The sequence below is a fragment of the Nomascus leucogenys genome, chromosome X (assembly GCF_006542625.1).
Source record: "Nomascus leucogenys isolate Asia chromosome X, Asia_NLE_v1, whole genome shotgun sequence".
Lineage (NCBI taxonomy): Eukaryota > Metazoa > Chordata > Mammalia > Primates > Hylobatidae > Nomascus > Nomascus leucogenys.
Genome location: NC_044406.1, coordinates 120,630,480 through 120,651,001, shown reverse-complemented (window position 1 = coordinate 120,651,001; position 20,522 = coordinate 120,630,480). Strand labels below are relative to the sequence as shown.

The window sequence follows — 20,522 nt, the reverse complement described above, 5'->3', positions numbered from 1 at the left end:
TCGGCCTCCCAAAGTGCTGGGATTACAAGCATGAGCCACCGCGCCTGGCCGATCTACCTCCTTTTTAACAGCTACCTAGCATTCCATTTTATGAAGCATAATTTATTTAACTAATCAAATTGCTACTGATGGACTTTTAGGCAGTTTCCGACCTGTTGCCATTACAGACAATACTGCAGTGATTTGCCTTATACATTCATCTTGCACCAAAGCAAGTAAGTATATCTGTAGGAAAAATTCCTCAGAATGGAATTGCTGGATAGAAGGGGGTATGCATTTGTAATTATGATAGCAGTTGCCCAATGGCCTCCAAAAGGTAAGAGCTGTTTGAATGCTGTCTACACCCTTTCATCAGTTTCCTTGCTGCTCCTTTCCTCTTACTCCAAGGGTCAAGGGACCACTTCCACATCTCAAATTTAGAAAAGCCCCTCCGAACTTAGCCTCCTATTGGTCTCCCTCAACCACATTTTGGGCCCCACACCCACCAGCCTATCCTTCCTCCTCTCTTCTTTTCCAGAGACCATCAGCATCCTCCTGGCTTCCTCTCCTCTTTCCAAGTCAGCCCCACCATCGGCCATTTTAGCTTTGCTATCGTTGATTCCCCTGGACTCACTCTCCCCGTGACCTTCGGCAGCACCTGCTCTGCCAATCCCTGGCCCTGTGAAAGCCCCACCATACATTCTCTCCATTGCCTGCTCCCAGGCAGCTAGCTATTGCTGGAGAAGGTCATGAAGTTGGCTCCACTACAAAGCCAGGCCAGCCAGCCTCAGCTGGGCCCCAAGGGCTGCAAGGCAGTCCTTTTATATATCAAATTTCTCTCAGCAATTGTTCCAACTCCTCTCCCTCTCCTCATATCCCCTACCCCATCCTTGTGTCAGCCCCCTTGGTACTGGGCCTGGCTTTGGATTTCAATGACAGGACATAGGTTATCAAGCAGGAACTCCTTCAATGTCCCCCTCTTCACCTCACCTTCCCTACTTCTCTGCACATTCACCCATGCCTGTTCATCCACCCACACCACCTTCATGAGAAGGAGGTACTTCCTCCTCAAGGTTACCCCTTCCAGCTGTGTCCTTGGCACTATATTCTCTTGTTTTCTCCTACACTTGGCCCCAGAAGCCATCCTCTTTCCCTTTGGGCAAGCTCTTCCACCTCACTAGTTTTTTCCTCTCAGCCTAAAAACACTTCCCTCATATCTGTGTCATTGTTCCACATCACCACCAGACTTTTTTTTTTGAGACGGAGTTTCGCTCTTGTTGCCCAGGCTGGAGTGCAATGGCGTGATCTCAGCTCACCACAACCTCTGCCTCCTGGGTTCAAGTGATTCTCCTTCCTCAGCCTCCTGAGTAGCTGGGATTACAGACATGCACCACCACGCCCGGCTAATTTTGTATTTTTAGTAGAGACAGGGTTTCTCCATGTTGGTCAGGCTGGTCTTGAACTCCCAACCTCAGGTGATCCACCCGCCTCAGCCTCCCAAAGTGCTGGGATTACAGGCGTGAGCCACCGCACCTGGCCTGGACTTTTAAAATTTAGCAATTCATGTGCCTCCTGGCTTCCCTTCCTCCTTCCATGTTGGCCTCCAAATTTAATAGAAAAATCTGAAATACTGACAAGTGAAAGGGAGAAAATAAAAATTATTCACAATGCCACCATCCAACTATTGACATATTCATGTATTTCTTTTCAATCTTTTTATATGCATATATATATACATTTACGTATTTTTTACAAAATTGGACCATAGTATAAATACTGGTTAAGTAAATGCACTTCTTTGAGTGATTCCATTTCCTCCTGTGTAAAGTGAGGACTATTATAGTAACTACCTCACAGGGTTGTTATGAGGATTACTCAAGATAAAAATATAGAAAAACACTTATCACAGTGACACATAGCAAGTTGAATTAACGTTAGCTGTTACGATCTTCCCACGTCAACAAATATAGCTCTACATGAGAATGTAATGAGTTCTGTCACTGCAGTGCCTAATAGGAGTGACTAAAGCACTGCAGTGACTCACCAACACACATTCATTTGGCACGAGAGCAAGTATATCTGTGGGATAAACTCCTAAAAGCAGAATTTCTGGGCCAAAGGCTATGTGCATTTGTAATTTTGATAGATATGGTCAAACTGCCTCCATCAAGTGCAAGTTACCATGATTTCTTTAACTTATAAAGACGTAATGAGGCTGTTTCACATTTTTAACTGATACAAACCCAGACCGTGAAGAACATTCTTATAACTGGATCTTTGCATAGATCCACGATTATTTATCCAGGAGAGAGGAAAGAGTATGAGTAAGGGCACAGAGGTGGAGGCTCAAATGATGTGCATGGGAAACTGCTAGTATTGATGTCTAACAGAGGTGAGAATGGCAAGAGTTGAGGAAAATATAGTGGGACCAAATCATGAAGGACCGTGAATGTCACTGTCATTCAGTCAGTCACCAAATCTTTATTGACCACCTACTACAGACCAGGTACCGTTTTAGATACTTTGTTCACTTACTGAACAAAAACGGAAGATTCCTACCCTGGGGGAGCTGACGTTCTGGCAGAGAGTGGCAAACAATATATGGAATGTTAGAAGGTGATAAGTTCTACAGAGAAAAGGAAAAGTACAGCAGGCCAAAGGGGATCAGGAGTGCTGAGAGTTGCGATATGAATACAGTGGCTACCCCATTGTGGACTTTGAACATACTCTACAATGAAGAAGTAGGCGTCACTTATATTTATCACCAACTTGCCACATCCACATACCTGATAACCTAATTATTCTCTTTAAATCAGCTTACCTCCCCTACTTAGATTTATTTCAAAGGAAACTTCACAACACTAGCATAAATGGAAACCCAGGATTGCTGTCACAAAGGTCTAGAAAGGGAAGACCTTTCTAGAGGGGGCCGAGGCAAGAGGATCACTTGAGCCCAGAAATTCAAGACCAGCCTGGGCAACATAGGGAGACCCCATCTCTACACACACAATTTTTCTTTTTAATTAGCCAGGCATGGTGGCATGAACCAGGCATGGTAGCTACTTGGGAGGCTGAGGTGAGAGGGTTACTTGAGCCCAGGAAGTCAAGGCTGCAGTGAGCTGTGATTGTGCCACTGCACTCCAGCCTGGGCGGCAGAGTGAGACCGGGTGCAGTGGCTCATGCCTGTAATCCCAGCACTTTGGGAGGCTGAGGCAGGTGGATCACTTGAGGTCAGGACTTCAAGACCAGCCTGGCCAGCATGGCGAAAACCCATCTCTACTTAAAAAAATACAAAAATTAGCTGGGCGTGGTGGCATGCTCCTGTAATTCCAGCTACTCACGAGGATGAGGCAGGAGAATTGCTTGAACCCAGGAGGCAGAGGTTACAGTGAGCCGAGATCATGCCACTGCACTCCAGCCTGGGTGACAGAGCAAGACTCCATCTCAAAAAATAAAACAATAAAAAATAAATAAATACATAGAAAGGGAAACTGGAGAGTACCTAGCGCTGGCTTCTTCCCTTCCTTTTGTAGGTCAGTTATTAAATATCAGCAAAAACAAGCACTTACTAAATTATGTACTTATTTTCCAGGTAGCTTAGGCTTTTACATGCAGCAGATAATTTCATCTTCACAATGACCCTATGAGGTAGGTACCATTATTGTCTCCGCTGGTTTAGGAAGAAACTTCGATAAAGTGACTAACCTTCCCAAACTTCAGTTTCCTCCTAAATAAATGGGGACAATAATGGGAATACAGGAGAGAAGAGCCCATTAGCTTCTCCCCACTCCATGTCATGCTTAGGGGAGACTTGGAGAGGGGACAGGAAGGGGACAGAGGCTCCCAGCTGCAGCATTCCCTGACTGCCTTCCCAATGCCAACAATTGAGATTAGAACTAAATTACTGCTTTAAAACACCTCTCCCCAGAGTTAAATTTATTAGTCACTTTAATTTTCCTATGAAGAACTTTAATCAGAATGTCCAAATTGATTTCAGCCTTGCTAGGATGGGAGGTTTTGATTAGAAGAGGGGAAGATGATGTGCCTTGGGAGCATAGGCCCTTTTTTGGAAGAGGTCAGAGCAGGGTAGATTCTGAGCGGTTGGGGGTGGGGAGCTGGAGGGAAAGAAGCAGCAGAAAGCAAGGTGGAAAGAAACTAAAGACGAACTCTATCAGCTTCAGCTGTCTCTAATTCAAGTCCTTTTAGGGAGGAAGCAGAATCTAACTGACAATAAATAATACATCATTAGGGAGACAGCACCTTGGTCCTGTTAACCTGCTTAGTTTCTCAAAGTATACTACTGCTATTCGACTTCCTGAGAAGTCATCTTTGTATCTTAAAAAAAAAGTCATTTTCATTCATAGGAAATAATATTGGATTCTAAACTACTCGATCAAAGACCTTGAGCCAGGCCAGGTGCAGTGGCTCACACTGGTTAATGCTACCACTTTGGGAGGCCGAGGGATCACTTGAGCTCAGAAGTTCAAGACCAGCCTGGGCAACACGGTGAAACCCCATCTCTACAAAAAGGAACAAATTAGCCAGGAGTGGTGGCGTGCACCTGTAGTCCCAGCTACTTTGGAGGCTGAGGTGGGAGGATCACCTGAACCTAGGAGGTTGAGGCAGCAGTGAGCCAAGATCCCACTACTGTATTCCAGCCTGGGTGACAAAGTGAGATCCTGTCTCAAAAAAAACGAAAAGAAAAAAAAAAGACTTTGAACCAGAGATATGTCTTTCTCTGGTTTTAGTTCTCATTGAATAATGAGAATTCCACAGTCACACAGACGAACCCACGTTCCCTGAAAGGCTTACCTACAGTCAAGAAAAAGTCAATATAATGTAGTAACCCTGGAATGTGAGCATTGGAGTAGATGAACCCATGTGTAGAATAAATATTTTTAAATCACTTAGAGGGAATTGGAGAGTAAGGAAAAGCTTCTCATGGAAACTAAAAAGCTAAGAGTAGAAGGGGTTAGATCGATGGTGCAGGGCTGGCATTGCCTAATGACCCCCTCATAGCCCACAGATGTGATGGGTTATGTAGGCTCTGTGACACAAAGGAAAATAATGTTGGATCTGTTCAGTGTGGACCATCTAGGAGAGGACAGAAATCCCCAAAGGCAAGCACACTACCCCTGATTTCACGGTTCAGGAACGGAAACATCAGATTCCTTTCGTTGACACCCTGTTGAATGGGGGACTACATTATCTACTACACAAATGCCTTCCTTCTCCTGCCCACATCTGGGGAGCCACAGACAAGATTCAGACAACCCTGGCCCTTATGCTGGAGTTTCAGTTTGGTAAAGTGGGATTAGCGAAAAGCTTGTTGCTTGGTAACAATGTGCTCTTATAAACCCTTAGATCTTGGTATGATGAAATAGACCAAGTACATCTATTGTTTTATTTTGCTTTGCTTTTTTATTCATTTCTTGTCACCAAGATCCAAAGGATGATACCATGCTTTGTGGCTTTCCAGATATCCACTGCCCCTAACCAACAGGACATTGGCAAGTATCTATGAAATCGGATTCTCTTCCTGTCAGTAAGTGGGGGAGTTCAGGAGGCCACTTAGACATATAGTATGTCACTGATCACTGGAACTTTAGCAAGTTGCAGCCTTTCTTTAATTGAATATGCTTTTTCATGAGTTTCTAAGTTAAATAAAAGAAGAAGAACGTCATATGAAGCTATTCCTAAGAATTTTAGGAGACTAGAGAAAGGTCAGTTTATTAGATTTTCTTTTGAAGGAAGTATGCCATTTAGCTGATCATTTTAAATAGTAATGAATAATCGTGACTGGTTAAATACCAAGGCCCAAGATCTATAAATTAAATTCTTTAAAAACAAAAATAATCTGATTGGTCAGGAGCAGTGACTCACGCCTGTAATCCCAGCACTTTGGGAGGTCGAGGCGGGTGGATCACCTGAGGTCAGGAGTTGGAGACCAGCCTGGCCAACATGGTGAAACCCTGTCTGTGCTAAAAATACAAAAATCAGCCAGGTGTGGTGGCATGCACCTGTAATCCCAGCTACTTGGGAGGCTGAGGCAGGAGAATCACTTGAACCCAGTAAGTGGAAGTTGCAGTGAGCCAAGATTGTGCCACTGCACTCCAGCCTGGGCGACAGAACAAGACTCCGTTGCAAAAAAAAAAAAAAAAAAAAAAAAAAAATCCAGAATCTACAATGAACTCAAACAAATTTACAAGAAAAAAACAAACAACCCCATCAAAAAGTGGGCAGAGGACATGAACAGACACTTCTCAAAAGAAGACATTTATGCAGCCAGAAAACACATGAAGAAATGCTCATCATCACTGGCCATCAGAGAAATGCAAATCAAAACCACAGTGAGATACCATCTCACACCAGTTAGAATGGCCATCATTAAAAAATCAGGAAACAACAGGTGCTGGAGAGGATGTGGAGAAATAGGAACACTTTTACACTGTTGGTGGGACTGTAAACTAGTTCAACCATTGTGGAAGTCAGTGTGGCGATTCCTCAGGGATCTCGAACTAGAAATACCATTTGACCCAGCCATCCCATTACTGGGTATATACCCAAAGGACTATAAATCATGCTGCTATAAAGACACATGCACACGTATGTTTATTGCGGCACTATTCACAATAGCAAAGAGTTGGAACCAACCCAAATGTCCAACAACGATAGACTGGATTAAGAAAATGTGGCACATATACACCATGGAATACTATGCAGCCATAAAAAATGATGAGTTCGTGTCCTTTGTAGGGACATGGATGAAACTGGAAAACATCATTCTCAGTAAACTATCGCAAGGACAAAAAACCAAACACCGCATGTTCTCTCTCATAGGTGGGAATTGAACAATGAGAACTCATGGACACAGGAAGGGGAACATCACACTCCGGGGACTGTTGTGGGGTGGGGGGAGGGGGGAGGGACAGCATTAGGAGATACACCTAATGCTAAATGACGAGTTAATGGGTGCAGGAAATCAACATGGCACATGGATACATATGTAACAAACCTGCACATTGTGCACATGTACCCTAAAACCCTAAAGTATAATAAAAAAAAAAATTAGATCAACGTTTTAAATAAAATAGACATATTTAAACAGATTCCCTCACGCTCATTGATGTCTTTCTTTTGTCAAGCAACGTTTAACACAGCAAATTATTGTGAAAACCAGGATCTCAAAATCAGAACATTGTTTAAAAGAGCTACATATATGAACTACATAAATGAACATGCACTGCCGGTAGGGATATAAAATGGTAAAATCACTTGGGAAAACAGGCTGCTAATTTCTTATAAAGCTAAGCATGCATTCACTATATAATAAAGCAATTCTAGTAGGTACTTACTCAAGATAAATTAAAATATATGTTCACACAAAGGCTTAAACACAAATGTTGAGAGCAGCTTTATTAGTAACAACTCTCAAGTGGAAATAACCCAAATGTCCATCAACACATGAATGGATAAACAAATTGTACCATATATACAGTGAAATACGATTTGGCAATAAAAAGTAATGAACTACTGATGGAGGAAGCAACACAGATGGATCTCAAAGACATTATTCCAGGCAAAAATAACCAGACACAAAAGAGTACATATTGTATGATTACATATATATGAAGTTCTATAAAAAGAAAATCTAATCTACAGTGATGAAAAGTAGATCAGTGTAGCCTGGAGCCAGCAGTGAGTGTGGAGGAGGATTAACTGCAAAGGGGCAGTGGACATTTTCTGTGGCAAAGGAAATGGTCTGTATCTTAGTTGTAGGCTTACAATGGGTGCAATTTGTAATACGTAAATTATACCTCAATAAAATTGATTTTAAAAGCTGCATAAGGCCGGGTACAATGGCTCACTCCTGTAATCCCAGCACTTTGGGAGGGTAAGGCGGGAGGATCACCTGAGATCAGGAGTTCGAGACCAGCCTGGCCAACATGTGAAACCCTGTCTCTACTAAAAAATACAAAAATTAATCCCATCTACTTGGGAAGCTGAGGCAGGAGAATCACTTGAACCGAGGAGGCAGAAGTTGCAGTGAGCCGAGATCATGACAATGCACTCGAGCCTGGGCAACAAAGTGAGTGAGACTCTGTCTCAAAAATAAAAAATAAAAATAAAAATAAAATAAAAGCTGCATAAATACAAAACTTCAAAATTGAAGATTTAAAGTGATTTCTGCCTAGCAAGCATGAAATATAAAGCATCCTGTGTACGAAGATGCAGTACCTACAATTAAGCAAGTACTCTTTTGAAAAACTAAGCACACAGGCCCATATGCATGGTGGAAGTCGTTGGGCTCAATGTTATTTGGAGCTGGTGCATATATTTATCACACTTTAATAACAAGTGCCTACTATGTAGGAGGAATGGCAAAAAGAATAAAAAGCAAAGGACTCATTAGGCTGGTAAGAAGATCAGGGTGTACACTGGGTTTAGCAGGAGAGCTGAGAACATGCCAAGGACAAGAAATGATATTCTACACATCACCATGAACGCTGGCCTTCCACTATCATCTTGTGGGGTGCCTCTCAGTTGAGAGGCCAATCAGTGTGCATGCAGCTTGACCTTGTCTAACTCAGCTCTAATGTTGGTCAAAAGCCAGAAAAACTGGTACCAACGACTGGGACAAAGAGTAGAAAATGGTATAGGACAAAAGATTCTTCAAATTCCTTGTCCAAGCTACAGAGAATCCTTTGCCTTCCCCATCAGTAGACAAGCTCTCTCATGTGTTTTTTCAATGTTTGGTAAAAAGTTCTACTAATGTTTTAATAATTGCAGGAGGCTGGATGAGAAATTGATCTGGAAAGCTTTATCCATCTATATAACTTTAGAAATTAAAAGATGGAGGGATAGATAATTGAGTGTCTCTCATATAATCTTAATTTTTCATTATTATTTTTGTTTCTTTTTTATTATTTCAGTCCTCTCCTTCTGCATAATCATAGGATAGGATTCAGAGTACAGTCACACTGAATTGGGAAGTATTCCGAAATTACTTTTTAAGTCAGAGAACTCTAATACCACAATTTACAGAAACTGAGAATGAAATTTAGAAAAAGGGTGGAGTGTTGTGGTCATTTCTCAGTGCCACACTTTAAACATATGATAAACTGGAAAATGTCCAGAAGCCAATGGTCAGGATAGTATCAAGGTCTGGAAACTATCTCAAAGAAAAAAAGACTGGAATGGAAAATCTAGAGGAAGAAAGATTTGTGGAGACATGATAGCCATTGCCAAATATCTGAAAGTCCATCTATTGGAGAGGAGATGGGTTTTGCTTATTTTGTGGCATTCCCTAGGACAAATTAGGACCAAAGAATGGAAGGTAGATTTTGGTTCCATATCAGAAAGAATGTTTAAATGAGTAGAACTTTCCAACAGTTGAAAGACTGTTAGACTTTAGTTCAATAAAAGCTTAAATAGAGGCAGGATTCTGGATCTTCTCACCCCATCTCTTACAAAATTAATAACTGCATATGAGTTTCTAAAATATATTTAACTTCTATTGTTTCTTGATTATACAAGTAATAGACAGTCCATGTGGAAAAATCTGAAAGTACAGAAAGGCAAAGAGAAAAGCAAATAAAAATAAAAACCATCAACTTTCCTACCTCCTAGAAACTGTAAGTTTTTGGCATATAAGCTTACAGAATTTTTTTCTGTTATATATCTACATAACATATATAGATACATATACTTCTTAAAAACAAAAATGAGGCAGTGTGTGGTGGCTCAGGCCTGTAATCCCAGCACTTTGGGAGGCTGAGGTGGGTGGATCACCTGAAGTCAGGAGTTGGAGACCAGCCTGGCCAACATAGTGAAACCCTGTCTCTACTAAAAATACAAAAATTAGCCGGGTGTGGTGGCGGGCGCCTGTAGTCCAGCTACTTGGAAGGCTGAGGTAGGAGAATTGCTTGAACCCAGGAGGCAGAGGTTGCAGTGAGCTGAGATCATGCCATTGCACTACAGCCTGGGTGACAAGGGTGAAACTCTGTCTCAAAAAAAAAAAAAAAAAAAAACCAATAAAACAAAAAAACAAAAATGAGATCCCATTAATCACACTGCTTTTTAACTTTACAATCTAGTGTAAACATCTTTCCATGCCAAGTGATATATGACCATGCCATCATTCTTCATTGGTGCCAAGATTTCCATGGAATGAAATGTACTGCAATCTATTTTAACCCAATGTTTCCCAAAGGGTATTCTATATAACATCAATCCCACAAGCTGTCCCTTAACAAGAGAATGTGGGTTAAACAGTTTGAAAATGCTTCATACCACATCCTCTTTCTTGGGCTTTCAGAATGTTAAAGAAACAAGTCAACTGAATTTTCCAAACTCGCTTGACCATGGACTTCCCCTGGACTTCCTCTTCAATTCTTCAGGATATTTACTTATTCACATTTTCTTAGGTTGGTGCAAAAGTAATTGCGGTTTTTGCCTTTAAAAGCAAACCTTTACTTTTTTTTTTTTTTGAGGCGGAGTCTCACTGTGTTGCCCAGGCTGGAGTGCAATGGCGCTATCTCGGCTCACTGCAAGCTCCGCCTCCCGGGTTCATGCCATTCTCCTGCCTCAGCCTCCCAAGTAGCTGGGACTACAGGCACCCGCCACTGCACCTGGCTAATTTTTTTGTATTTTTTGTAGAGAACAAACCTTTAAAGGCAAAAACCGCAATTACTTTTGCACCAACTTAATAAAAAGCACCCTGAGAAATGCGAATTTAACTGATCTTAGTGTAAGTACACATTAGTTGTTGGTTTTTTAACATAAAACTTACTATTTTAACCATGTTTAGGTATACAATTCAGTAGCCTTAATTACATTCACAATGTTGTGCAGCCATCACTACTATTTCCGTTTTTTTTGTTTTTTTTTGTTTTTTTTGAAACAGGTTCTCGCTCTGTCTCCCAGGCTGGAGTGCAGTGGCGCCATCTCGGCTCACTGCAACCTTCACCTCCTGGGTTCAAGCGATTCTCCTGCCTCAGCCTCCTGAGTAGCTGGACTACAGGCACCCGACACCACACCCGGCTAATTTTTATATTTTTAATAGAGATAGGGTTTCACCATATTGGCCAGGCTGGTCTCCAATTCCTGACCTTGTGATCCGCCCACCTCAGCCTCCCAAAGTGCTGGGATTACAGGCGTGAGCCACCACGCCCGGCCCAAACCTTTTTTTATCACCCCAAACAGAAACTCTGTACCCGTTAATAACTCCCCATTCCTCCCTCCCTCTAGTCCCTGGTAACCTGTAATCTATTTTTTGTCCTTATGAATTTGTCTATTCTAAATATTTCATATAAGTGAAATAATATTTATCCTGTTTGTGTCAGACTTATTTCACTTAGGATAATGTTTCGTGCTTCATGCATGTTGCAGCATGTGTCAGGACTTCATTCCTTTTCATGACCCAATTTCATTATTTTACACGTGACTACTCAGTTGCCCCAGCACCACTTGTTGAAGACAGTTAAGTTTTTTTCATTATTGATTTTTTCACATATACAAATAACATTACAATAAATATCTTTTTCAACCTGTCCCGTATTTTTCCCTAAGAAAAATTCCTATAATTGGTATCCCCAAAGAGATGCACTTTTTGAAGGCTTTTGATACACACTACCAAACTTCCTCATTAAAGGACAATAGGACTCCACCACAGTAAATTCAAACACCACTTTCCCCACTCTCAACAGCCTTGTATATTATTTAAAATTTTAAAAATTTCTGCTAATCAATGCGGCATAGGTGTATTCCAAATCAAGTTGGAGGGTCCAGGTGCGGTGGCTCCCGCCTGTAATTCCAGTACTTTGGGAGGCCAAGGCAGGCAGATCACTTGAGGCCAGGAGTTTGAAACCAGCCTGGCTAACATGGAGAAACCCTGTCTCTACTAAAAATACAAAAGAATAAATGAGCTAGGTATGGTGGCATGTGTCTGTAGTCCCAGCTACTCAGAAGGCTGAAGCACAAGAATCGCTTGACTGGGAGGTGGAGGCTGCAGTGAGCTGAAACCACACCACTGCACCCCAGCCTGGGTGACAGAGCTAGACTCTGTTAAAAAAAAAAAAAAAATTGGAGTTTTAGCTGAACTTCCTTCTTCCTTCACAGCCCTACCATGCTGGCCTCAGTACTATCCTTTCCAAAGACCCCACTCTTAGAGTTTAATATAAGTCGAGTTAAGGAAGCAAACTAAACCCTTCCTCTCAGAAGAGGGAGACTAGAAATGGAAAGTATAATTAGGTACCTCTGCTGGATAATGTAATTTTAAAGTATTTCCTTTCTCAGAACAAAGTCACAAGCCAGCTACTTGCAACTCTCAAGTTTGTCCTTTTTTGTTGGTGTTCAATGCAGAGTTACCAAGCACAAGAGCCATGCCAAGAAATAAACCAACTTAACGTACCAACTTAACGTCAGAAGGCTTTTCTTATTGCCATATAATAATTATCAAGGAAAAAGAAAAACCTCTTTTACTGGTAGTCTGCTTTTTAGTGTGAATTGAGCACTTCTGAATTTGTATTGGGATGATGTTTTTATAGTTGATGTAGCTTTTGGCCATGTCTCTCTTGCTTCTCTGAAACGAACATACCAAGTATATCTTTGTTTTGTCTCAAGCTGTTGTTACAGTACAATGAAAATTTTATGGTGAGTGCTGTGTCAGTGGGAACTTGTTATTAATATGGAAATCCTGAGAGGATTATTTATTCACACAAAACAAGAAACCAGGGGGAAATTAGCTTTTCACATTTCATCATAAATCATGCATAATTCAGAAAAGAGAGGAAACTATTGATGAAGCTAAGTAAAATGAGTTTCTTGTTGCCAGAAAGAATAAAAATATTAGGTATAAAGCTCTCTAATTTCCTAAATATTTTAAATGCCACCATGACTTTTACTATCATACTAGCAAAGATGAAGGCAGATGTTTTCACAGAATCCATAAAATTTTTAGAGGCAGAAGGGACCTTATAAATAACTAGTCTGATCTGTTTTACATATTGGATTCCTGAAGCCCAGAGCTGTGAAGTGACCTGCCCAAAGACCCACATAGCTAGTGGCAGAACTGGAGCTACAAGTCAGATCTCCTGACTCCTATACTTATTAAGAATGTAGTTTGGTCACTCTCCCAAAAGGCTGACATGAGCATTTATGTTACTGATTTACTTTGCTGTCAGTAAAGCCACAATCTCCAATTGCACATATGTAGCTGTTGGTCAACTTATATGATTTAATGACTGCATTCATTTAATGCATTTCTTCAGAGAGACCATGGTCATCAAGTCTCCCTTTAGTAAGGGGGTTGAGCAAATTTCCGGGATTCCTATATGATGTATGATTCTCTCCACCTATACGTTATAGACACTTGTGGAAATCAATCTTGTTTATCCTTGGATTAAGAACTACATTGTAAGAAATCTGCGAGACATTATGGAATTTCAGGGAAACAAAGTTACGCATTTGCTGGGGTATTTATGGTTCCCTGACCTTTTCTAAATGCACAATTGTAACTATCCGACAGTGAAGTCTACCTATATGATAGATTTTTCAAGCTCGACTTTTAAGATCTAAAATATTTAAAAACACTTCAGGCAAATTGTAATTAGTTTTCCCCACAGATATCTAAGTATCATACATGCATTTTCATCTTAGATATTTATATATAGTTGCTTCTAGGTGAATTTTCAAAATTCATTTAGGAGATGAGATTAAATATATCCTGTAGTGGGAGTACTAATAATTCAAGGAGTAAGGACAAAGATTACTGCAGAATTAGAACCTTAACTCATGTGCTTTTAATAGCTCATTTGATTTGTCTCAATTCTAAACAGCCAATGAAACAGGTCACCTAAATACAAACTCTACACTCATCCCCCATTTTAACGTAAGAGACTTCTAAATATGAGAGCTGTCCAACAGTACAATGAACTGTCTTGTGACAGAGTCCGTTCATTCCTACAAGATTTCAAACTAAGGCTAAAAAATAATCTGTCTGGAATTCTTAAAAGGATTTCTGCATTGAGAGGTAGATTCAAAGACTTCTAAAATCCCTGAATACTAAGATTACATGATCTCAGTATTATCTTTATATCGTATTTTTACAGTAAAAGTGTCTTTTCTTATGTGTATCTATAGTCATGTTATCATAGACTATCTTGTATCATTATTTTTGTATTTAGTTATCCTGCTTGAAGACAGATAAGGTATCTCACTCATCCTCATAAATCATAAAAGTTTTAGTACAGTTTCCTGTACATAGAAAGTATTCATTAGATATTTATTGAATGTATTTAAAATTATAAATGTTATTGGTTGATTCAGTTATTATAAATTTTAAAAAGCATATATATATTTTCCTGATCTGAGGACCCAACTCATTACTACAGTGAGTTTTCATGTTGAGTATCAGTGAATCATTAGGGTAAATTTGGAGCACTGCTCTTTTATAAGATTGTAAGTAAAACAGGAATACTTGATTGAACACATATCTTAGGTTTAACAATGATGCTTTATAGTCACCTCTTGTTCTCACATTTTTAAGACCAGTTATAGGAGAGACGATTTTAAAAAACTAATTTAGGAAAAGTGAAACAAGCAAAATCAAAATTCTAAAATTATACCATTGTGTGTTAAATTGTGTCCTCAAAAAGATATCTTGAAATTCTAACCCCCAGGACCTGTGAATTTGACCTTATCTGGAAGCAGGGTCTTTGCAGATATAATCAAATTAAGATGAGGTCATATTGGATTAGGGTGGGCCTTAAATCCAATGACTGGTTATCTTTATAAGAAGGCCATATGATGACACAGGACACAGAGAGAATCCTGTGTGATTCTCTCTGAGGCAGAGATTGGAGTGATGTATCTGTAAGCCAAGGATTGCCAGCAACCACCAAAAGCAAGGAGAGAGGCATGGAACGGATTCTCTCTCAGAGCTTCCAGAGGCAACCAATCCAGCTGACTCCTTGATCTTAGGCTGGTAGCCTCCAGAACTGTGAAACAATAAATTTCCATTGTTTAAGCCACCCAGTTTGTGATGCTTTGTTATGGCAGCCCTGGGAAACTAATACATGTCCTTCACTATAGAAAACTGATATGATAATTCTTCGGCATGTTTAGGAAGACAAAATATAGCCTTACCATAATTTCTTTTTCTTTGAGACGGAGTCTCACTCTGTCGCCCAGGCTAGAGTGCAGTGGCGTGATCTCAGCTCACTGCAACCTCCGCCTCCCGGGTTCCAGCGATTCTCCTGCCTAAGCCTCCTGAGTAGCTGGGATTACAGGTGCCTGCCACCACGCTCAGCTAGTATCTTGTATTTTTAGTAGAGACAGGGTTTCGCCATGTTGGCCAGGCTGGTCTCGAACTCCTGACATCAGGTGACCCACCCATTTCGGCCTCCCAAAGTGCTAGGATTACAGGCGTGAGCCACTGTGCCCGGCCGCCTTACCATAATTTTAAAAAATCAAACACAGAATAGCAAGTAAAAGTTACAATCATTTTGGTCTTAAAATCAACAATAAATGGAAAATCGTTTTAGAAATGGATCCTCCCAATACACAAGCTCAAAAGGCAACAGAATGGAGAACCAACTACGGAATCCTTGAGTCTGAGCATATTACAGTGAGTTGTGGCATCCTAGTGTATAGCTAAATCAATAACAACTAACTGAATAGGGCTGGGTGGGGTGGCTCATGCCTGTAATCCCAGCACTTTGGGAGGCCGAGGTGGGTGGATCACCTGAGGCCGGGAGTTCGAGACCAGCCTGGGCAACATGGTGAAACCCCGTCTCCACTAAAAATACAAAAATTAGCCGGGCATGGTGGCATGCGCCTGTAATCCCAGCTACTCAGGAGGTTGAGGCAGGAGAATTGCTTGAACCTGGGAGGCGGAGGTTGCAGTGAGCCGAGATCATGCTACTGCACTCCAGCCTGGGCAACAGAGTGAGACTCCATCTCAAAAAAAAAAAAAAAATAACTGAATAGAGGGAAAGGAATTGTCTGAGTTGAGAAAAGTATATTGAGATAGTCAAGATTACCAAGATTTGCTGATAAAAGTTCCTTATACAACTGAGTGGTAGTCTTATCCCCATTAGTTACTTTCTGCATCCTTAGTCCTTGTGCTTGAACATTCTGCAAAACTCTCTTTGGCTAAGATGTCAATAGTACGTGTGAACCTTTGTCTGTCAATGATCTACAGTTTCAGCAAGAAACATCAATGCAACCACACCTCATTCCATGAGGGGCCCCTCTCACAACTGGTCCACTAAAGGGCTGGCAAGTAAAGAAGCAAGTAACATATTTATAGTTTCCTTGTTCTTAGCCAATTTATAGAATCCTGTCCCAGTTTCAAGAGACCATCATGATCCTAGTCATTTTATAAATAGTTGGCTTCATCTATTCATAATTGAATAGAATCTTCTCCCACTTGTATATCAATTCTGATCAGTTCCATCAGGGTCACTGTCAAAAAATCGTTAGTGCCACAGTCTTTTTCCCACATGGCAGCATACCCACATCAGATTTCTATCACTCTGATTCTTTCCGATGAAAAGAAAAAAAGTCTTTTATACATATTTGAGATAACTGTTCCTGTCTTATTATCTGAGGCAATTTAAACCATTCTCAGCTTCATTTCATGAGAATATGTTTCTATTTTTCAAAATGCTAATACTACCCCCAATTACTTAAAGCACATATTTTAAATTTAATTTTTTTTTTGAGACAGAGTCTTGCTCTGTTGCCCAGGCTGGAGTGCAGTGGCATGATCTTGGCTCACTGCGACCTCTGCCTCCCAGGTTCACGCCATTCTCCTGCCTCAGCCTCCCGAGTAGCTGGGATTACAGGCGCCCACCACCACGCCCGGCTAATTTTTTGTATTTTCAGTAGTGACGTGGTTTCACCGTGTTAGCCAGGATGGTCTCGATCTCCTGACCTTGTGATCCACCTGCCTCGGCCTCCCAAAGTGCTGGGTTTACAGGCATGAGCCCCCACGCCCAGCCTAAATTTAAATTTTTTAACACACAATTTTTCCTATTTAAAAAAAAAAAAACCCTTAAGATTTTCGAATAGAAAATCAGGGTTTAAACAAACATTTCTAGCCCTTAGGGAACAATTGGAAGCACATTATTTTCGCAGAAAAGCCCTGACATATTAAGCCTGTATTTAATTAAATCAGTAGTCATGATGATGAATAAAACGTAAATGATAAAAATATAAAAGACTACAATTTATCAACATTTTCCCACACTTAATTAGAATACAAAATTAATCAGGGTTAATCAGGTTGAGTACAAATTGAGTGAAGCCTCAATTACATATTATTTTCTTTCTATTCAATTAACTTTAATTCGTCTTGCTCTTCTCCTACCTACTGCTTCCCAACAAATTGAATATCTAAGGATTCATGTGCAAAATAAGCAATCCTTGGATCAATATAGTATAACTTAGTCGTAAAAATTGCCTTTGATATGTGACTTTTCTTTACCAAGTGGAAGCTAGTAGTTACTGAAAATAGCATTAAAGACTAGCATGGATCATTAAGTACATAATTGTCAAACATCATTTTACTTTGTTAATTGAACAACTATATTTTATCAGAATTATGTTTCATAAGATTATTTTAAAAAGTCAAGGTACAGCATTTTCTAGAAAATAGCAGCCTAACAATTTATGCTTGTATCTTCAACATGGTTCTTATTTGGAAAACATCTTTAACATATTATTACATTAAATTTAAGGACGCACACAAGAATTATACACGCAAGTTCTATAGCTAAATAGAATTTTAGGAAATTGAGGAAAAAAGATAAATAGGAGATAGTTTAAATTGTACAGTACAATTCTCATTGCTTTGACTTGGTTTGCTTGATGTGTGTGTTTCTCCATTGTGAGAAAGCCTTGGGATGGGTGAATCATTTAGTTGAAAGTTTGTCTACTGGAACGAATGAGAACCAGTATCAGAAGGTGACACAAGAGAGTTTGTGACAGTGCCGATTTCAGCTGACGAATTACCAGAAGATCCAGCATTGCTGTTGTTTCCATCAAAAGTAGCTGGAAGTAGACTAGGAGAAGAAAATGCCACTCACTGATAGCAGAACTCGAGATCTCTCTGTATACTCTGCTTTGTCTACACAAGAATGCAAAATACGTGACTAACAACTGGCACTTGTCACAAGCAAAGTGTTTTAAGAGTCATACAATAAAACCACCAGTAACAATAAATAGAAATCCATGGCCAGGTGTGGTGGCTCATGCCTGTAATCCAAGCACTTTGCGAGGCCAAGGCAGGTGGATCACGAGGTCAGGAGTTCAGGATCGGCCTGACCAATATGGTGAAACCCCATCTCTACTAAAAATACAAAAATTAGCCAGGTGTGGTGGCACACACCTGTAGTCCCAGCTACTCAGGAGGCTGAGGCAGGAGAATCGCTTGAACCCAGGAGGTAGAGGTTGCAGTAAGCCAAGATGGTTCCACTGCACTCCAGCCTGGGAGACAGAGCGAGACTCCGTCTAAAACAAAACAAAACAAAAAAAAAAGAAAGAAATCCATTCTGGTATTTCCTATTTTTATCATTAAAACATGCTTTCTTAGGCACGCTTTTCAATAATACTCTCAACCCAACAAGGTAGACAAAAATCCAAGGGAGAAAAGATGGGCAGAAGATGACTTTTTCCAAGGATGCATTTTTATGTATTTCTCTAATATCTCTTAATCTAATGCCAAAATCTCACTTCTAAAAATGTATCCACCACATATTAGTGTCACACACATCTCATAAGAAAAACACTCCGCCAGGTGACGTGACTCACGCCTATAATCTCAGCACTTTAGGAGGCCAGGGCAGGCGGATTGCTTGAGCTCAGGAGTTTGAGACCAGCCTGGGCAACATGGAAAAACCCCATCTCTACAAAAAATACAAAAATTAGCCAGGCGCGGTGGTGCACACCTGTGGTCCCAGCTACTGAGGAGGCTGAGGTGGGAGGACTGCTTGAGCCTGGGAGGTGGAGGTTGCAGTGAGCTAAGATTGTGCCACTGCACTCCCAGCCTGGGTGACAGAGTGAGACCCTGTCTCAGAAAAAGAAAAAAAAGAAAATAGGCCGGGCGCGGTGGCTCACGCTTGTAATCCCAGCACTTTGGGAGGCTGAGGCGGGCGGATCACGAGGTCAGGAGATCGAGACCACGGTGAAACCCCGTCTCTACTAAAAATACAAAAAAAATTAGCCGGGCGTGGTGGCGGGTGCCTGTAGCTACTCGGAGAGGCTGAGGCAGGAGGATGGCGTGAACCCAGGAGGCGGAGCTTGCAGTGAGCCGAGATCGCGCCACTGCACTCCAGCCTGGGCGACAGAGCGAGACTCCGTCTCAAAAAAAAAAAAAGAAAAAAGAAAAAAAAGAAAATAAAATAACTCAAGTTTATAGTATCCATTTGGAATATTAGTTTTAAAACTTCTAAGAACAGTTAATAATGTACCATACTTCTGAATATGTACAATAGCCAAAGTAGACTTAAAAACGAAGCAAAAATGATCAATGAATGTTTAAAATCTCATGCTAATACTCACCACATATTATTTTCTGACAGTTGGGAAGTATCAGAAGAAAGCATGTTGGTTGTGCCTTGGAAAATCTTTTTTGGTTGATATTGAAATGCCATTTCACCTATGACAATACAGCAGATCAAGGTAGATATGTTTTATTTAACATGTTTATTATGATTTTAATTGCAAAAGTAATACCTATTCACTGCAATTAATTTATAAAATACAGAAAAGCACAACGAAAACAATTTTAAGTAACCATCATCCAGACATAACCATTCTTTAGTAATTTCTGAATATGTTGTATACACGATTGTTTTTTAAATAAAATTGGGTTTGTACCGTATATGTTTTTAGATTTACTTTTTGTTTTCAATGATTATAATTTTCTTATATTATTAACTAAATTCTGTAAGATGATATTATTATTATTATTATTATTATTATTATTTTGAGAGGAAGTCACTCTGTCACCCAGGCTGGAGTGCAGTGGCATGATCTGGGCTCACTTCAACCTCCGCCTCCCAGGTTCCAGCGATCCTCGTGCCTCAGCCTCCAGAGTAGCTGAGATTACAGGTGCAAACCACCACGCCCAGCTATTTTTCATATTTTTAGTAGAGACGGGGTTTCACCATGTTGGCCAGGCTGGTCTCAAATTCCTGGCCTCAGGTGATCCACCCACCTTGGCCTCCCAAAATGCTGGGATTACAGGCGTGAGCCACTGTGCCCGGCCATACAAGATGACTTGATATAGCTATGTAGTAAGGCTGTTTAATGAGTTTAATGTCATTCCTTATTTTAAAACTTTAGGTTGTTGCTATCTTTATTTTGCTAAATGTACACAACGAACTAAATAGGTAAGTTCTTTTACAGCACACAATAAACAAAATAATTGTATCTTTAGAGATTAAGGTAGAACATCTAATCTCAAAAAAAAAAAGACAACTGCATTTCTGTAATCTTTGCCTTGAAGTAAATGTTAAAATCTGCACAGTGTTTCA

The 20,522-nt window shown here is 40.4% G+C and overlaps 1 protein-coding gene across 2 annotated transcripts in view; it reads right to left on the bottom strand.

Annotated features, from left to right (window-relative positions):
• Positions 1-17,552: 17,552 nt before the first annotated feature.
• The window catches only part of FAM122C (family with sequence similarity 122C), a 57,033-nt gene continuing 54,063 nt past the window's right edge, over positions 17,553-20,522 (bottom strand). The window contains exon 7 of one of the 2 annotated variants that reach the window (XM_003272536.3): positions 17,553-18,047. In XM_003272536.3, coding sequence (XP_003272584.2) covers positions 18,027-18,047 — 21 coding nt within the window. In that variant the 3' untranslated portion in view covers positions 17,553-18,026. The remainder of the gene's footprint in view (positions 18,048-20,522) is intronic. The other variant, XM_030806926.1, reaches the window with a different exon arrangement.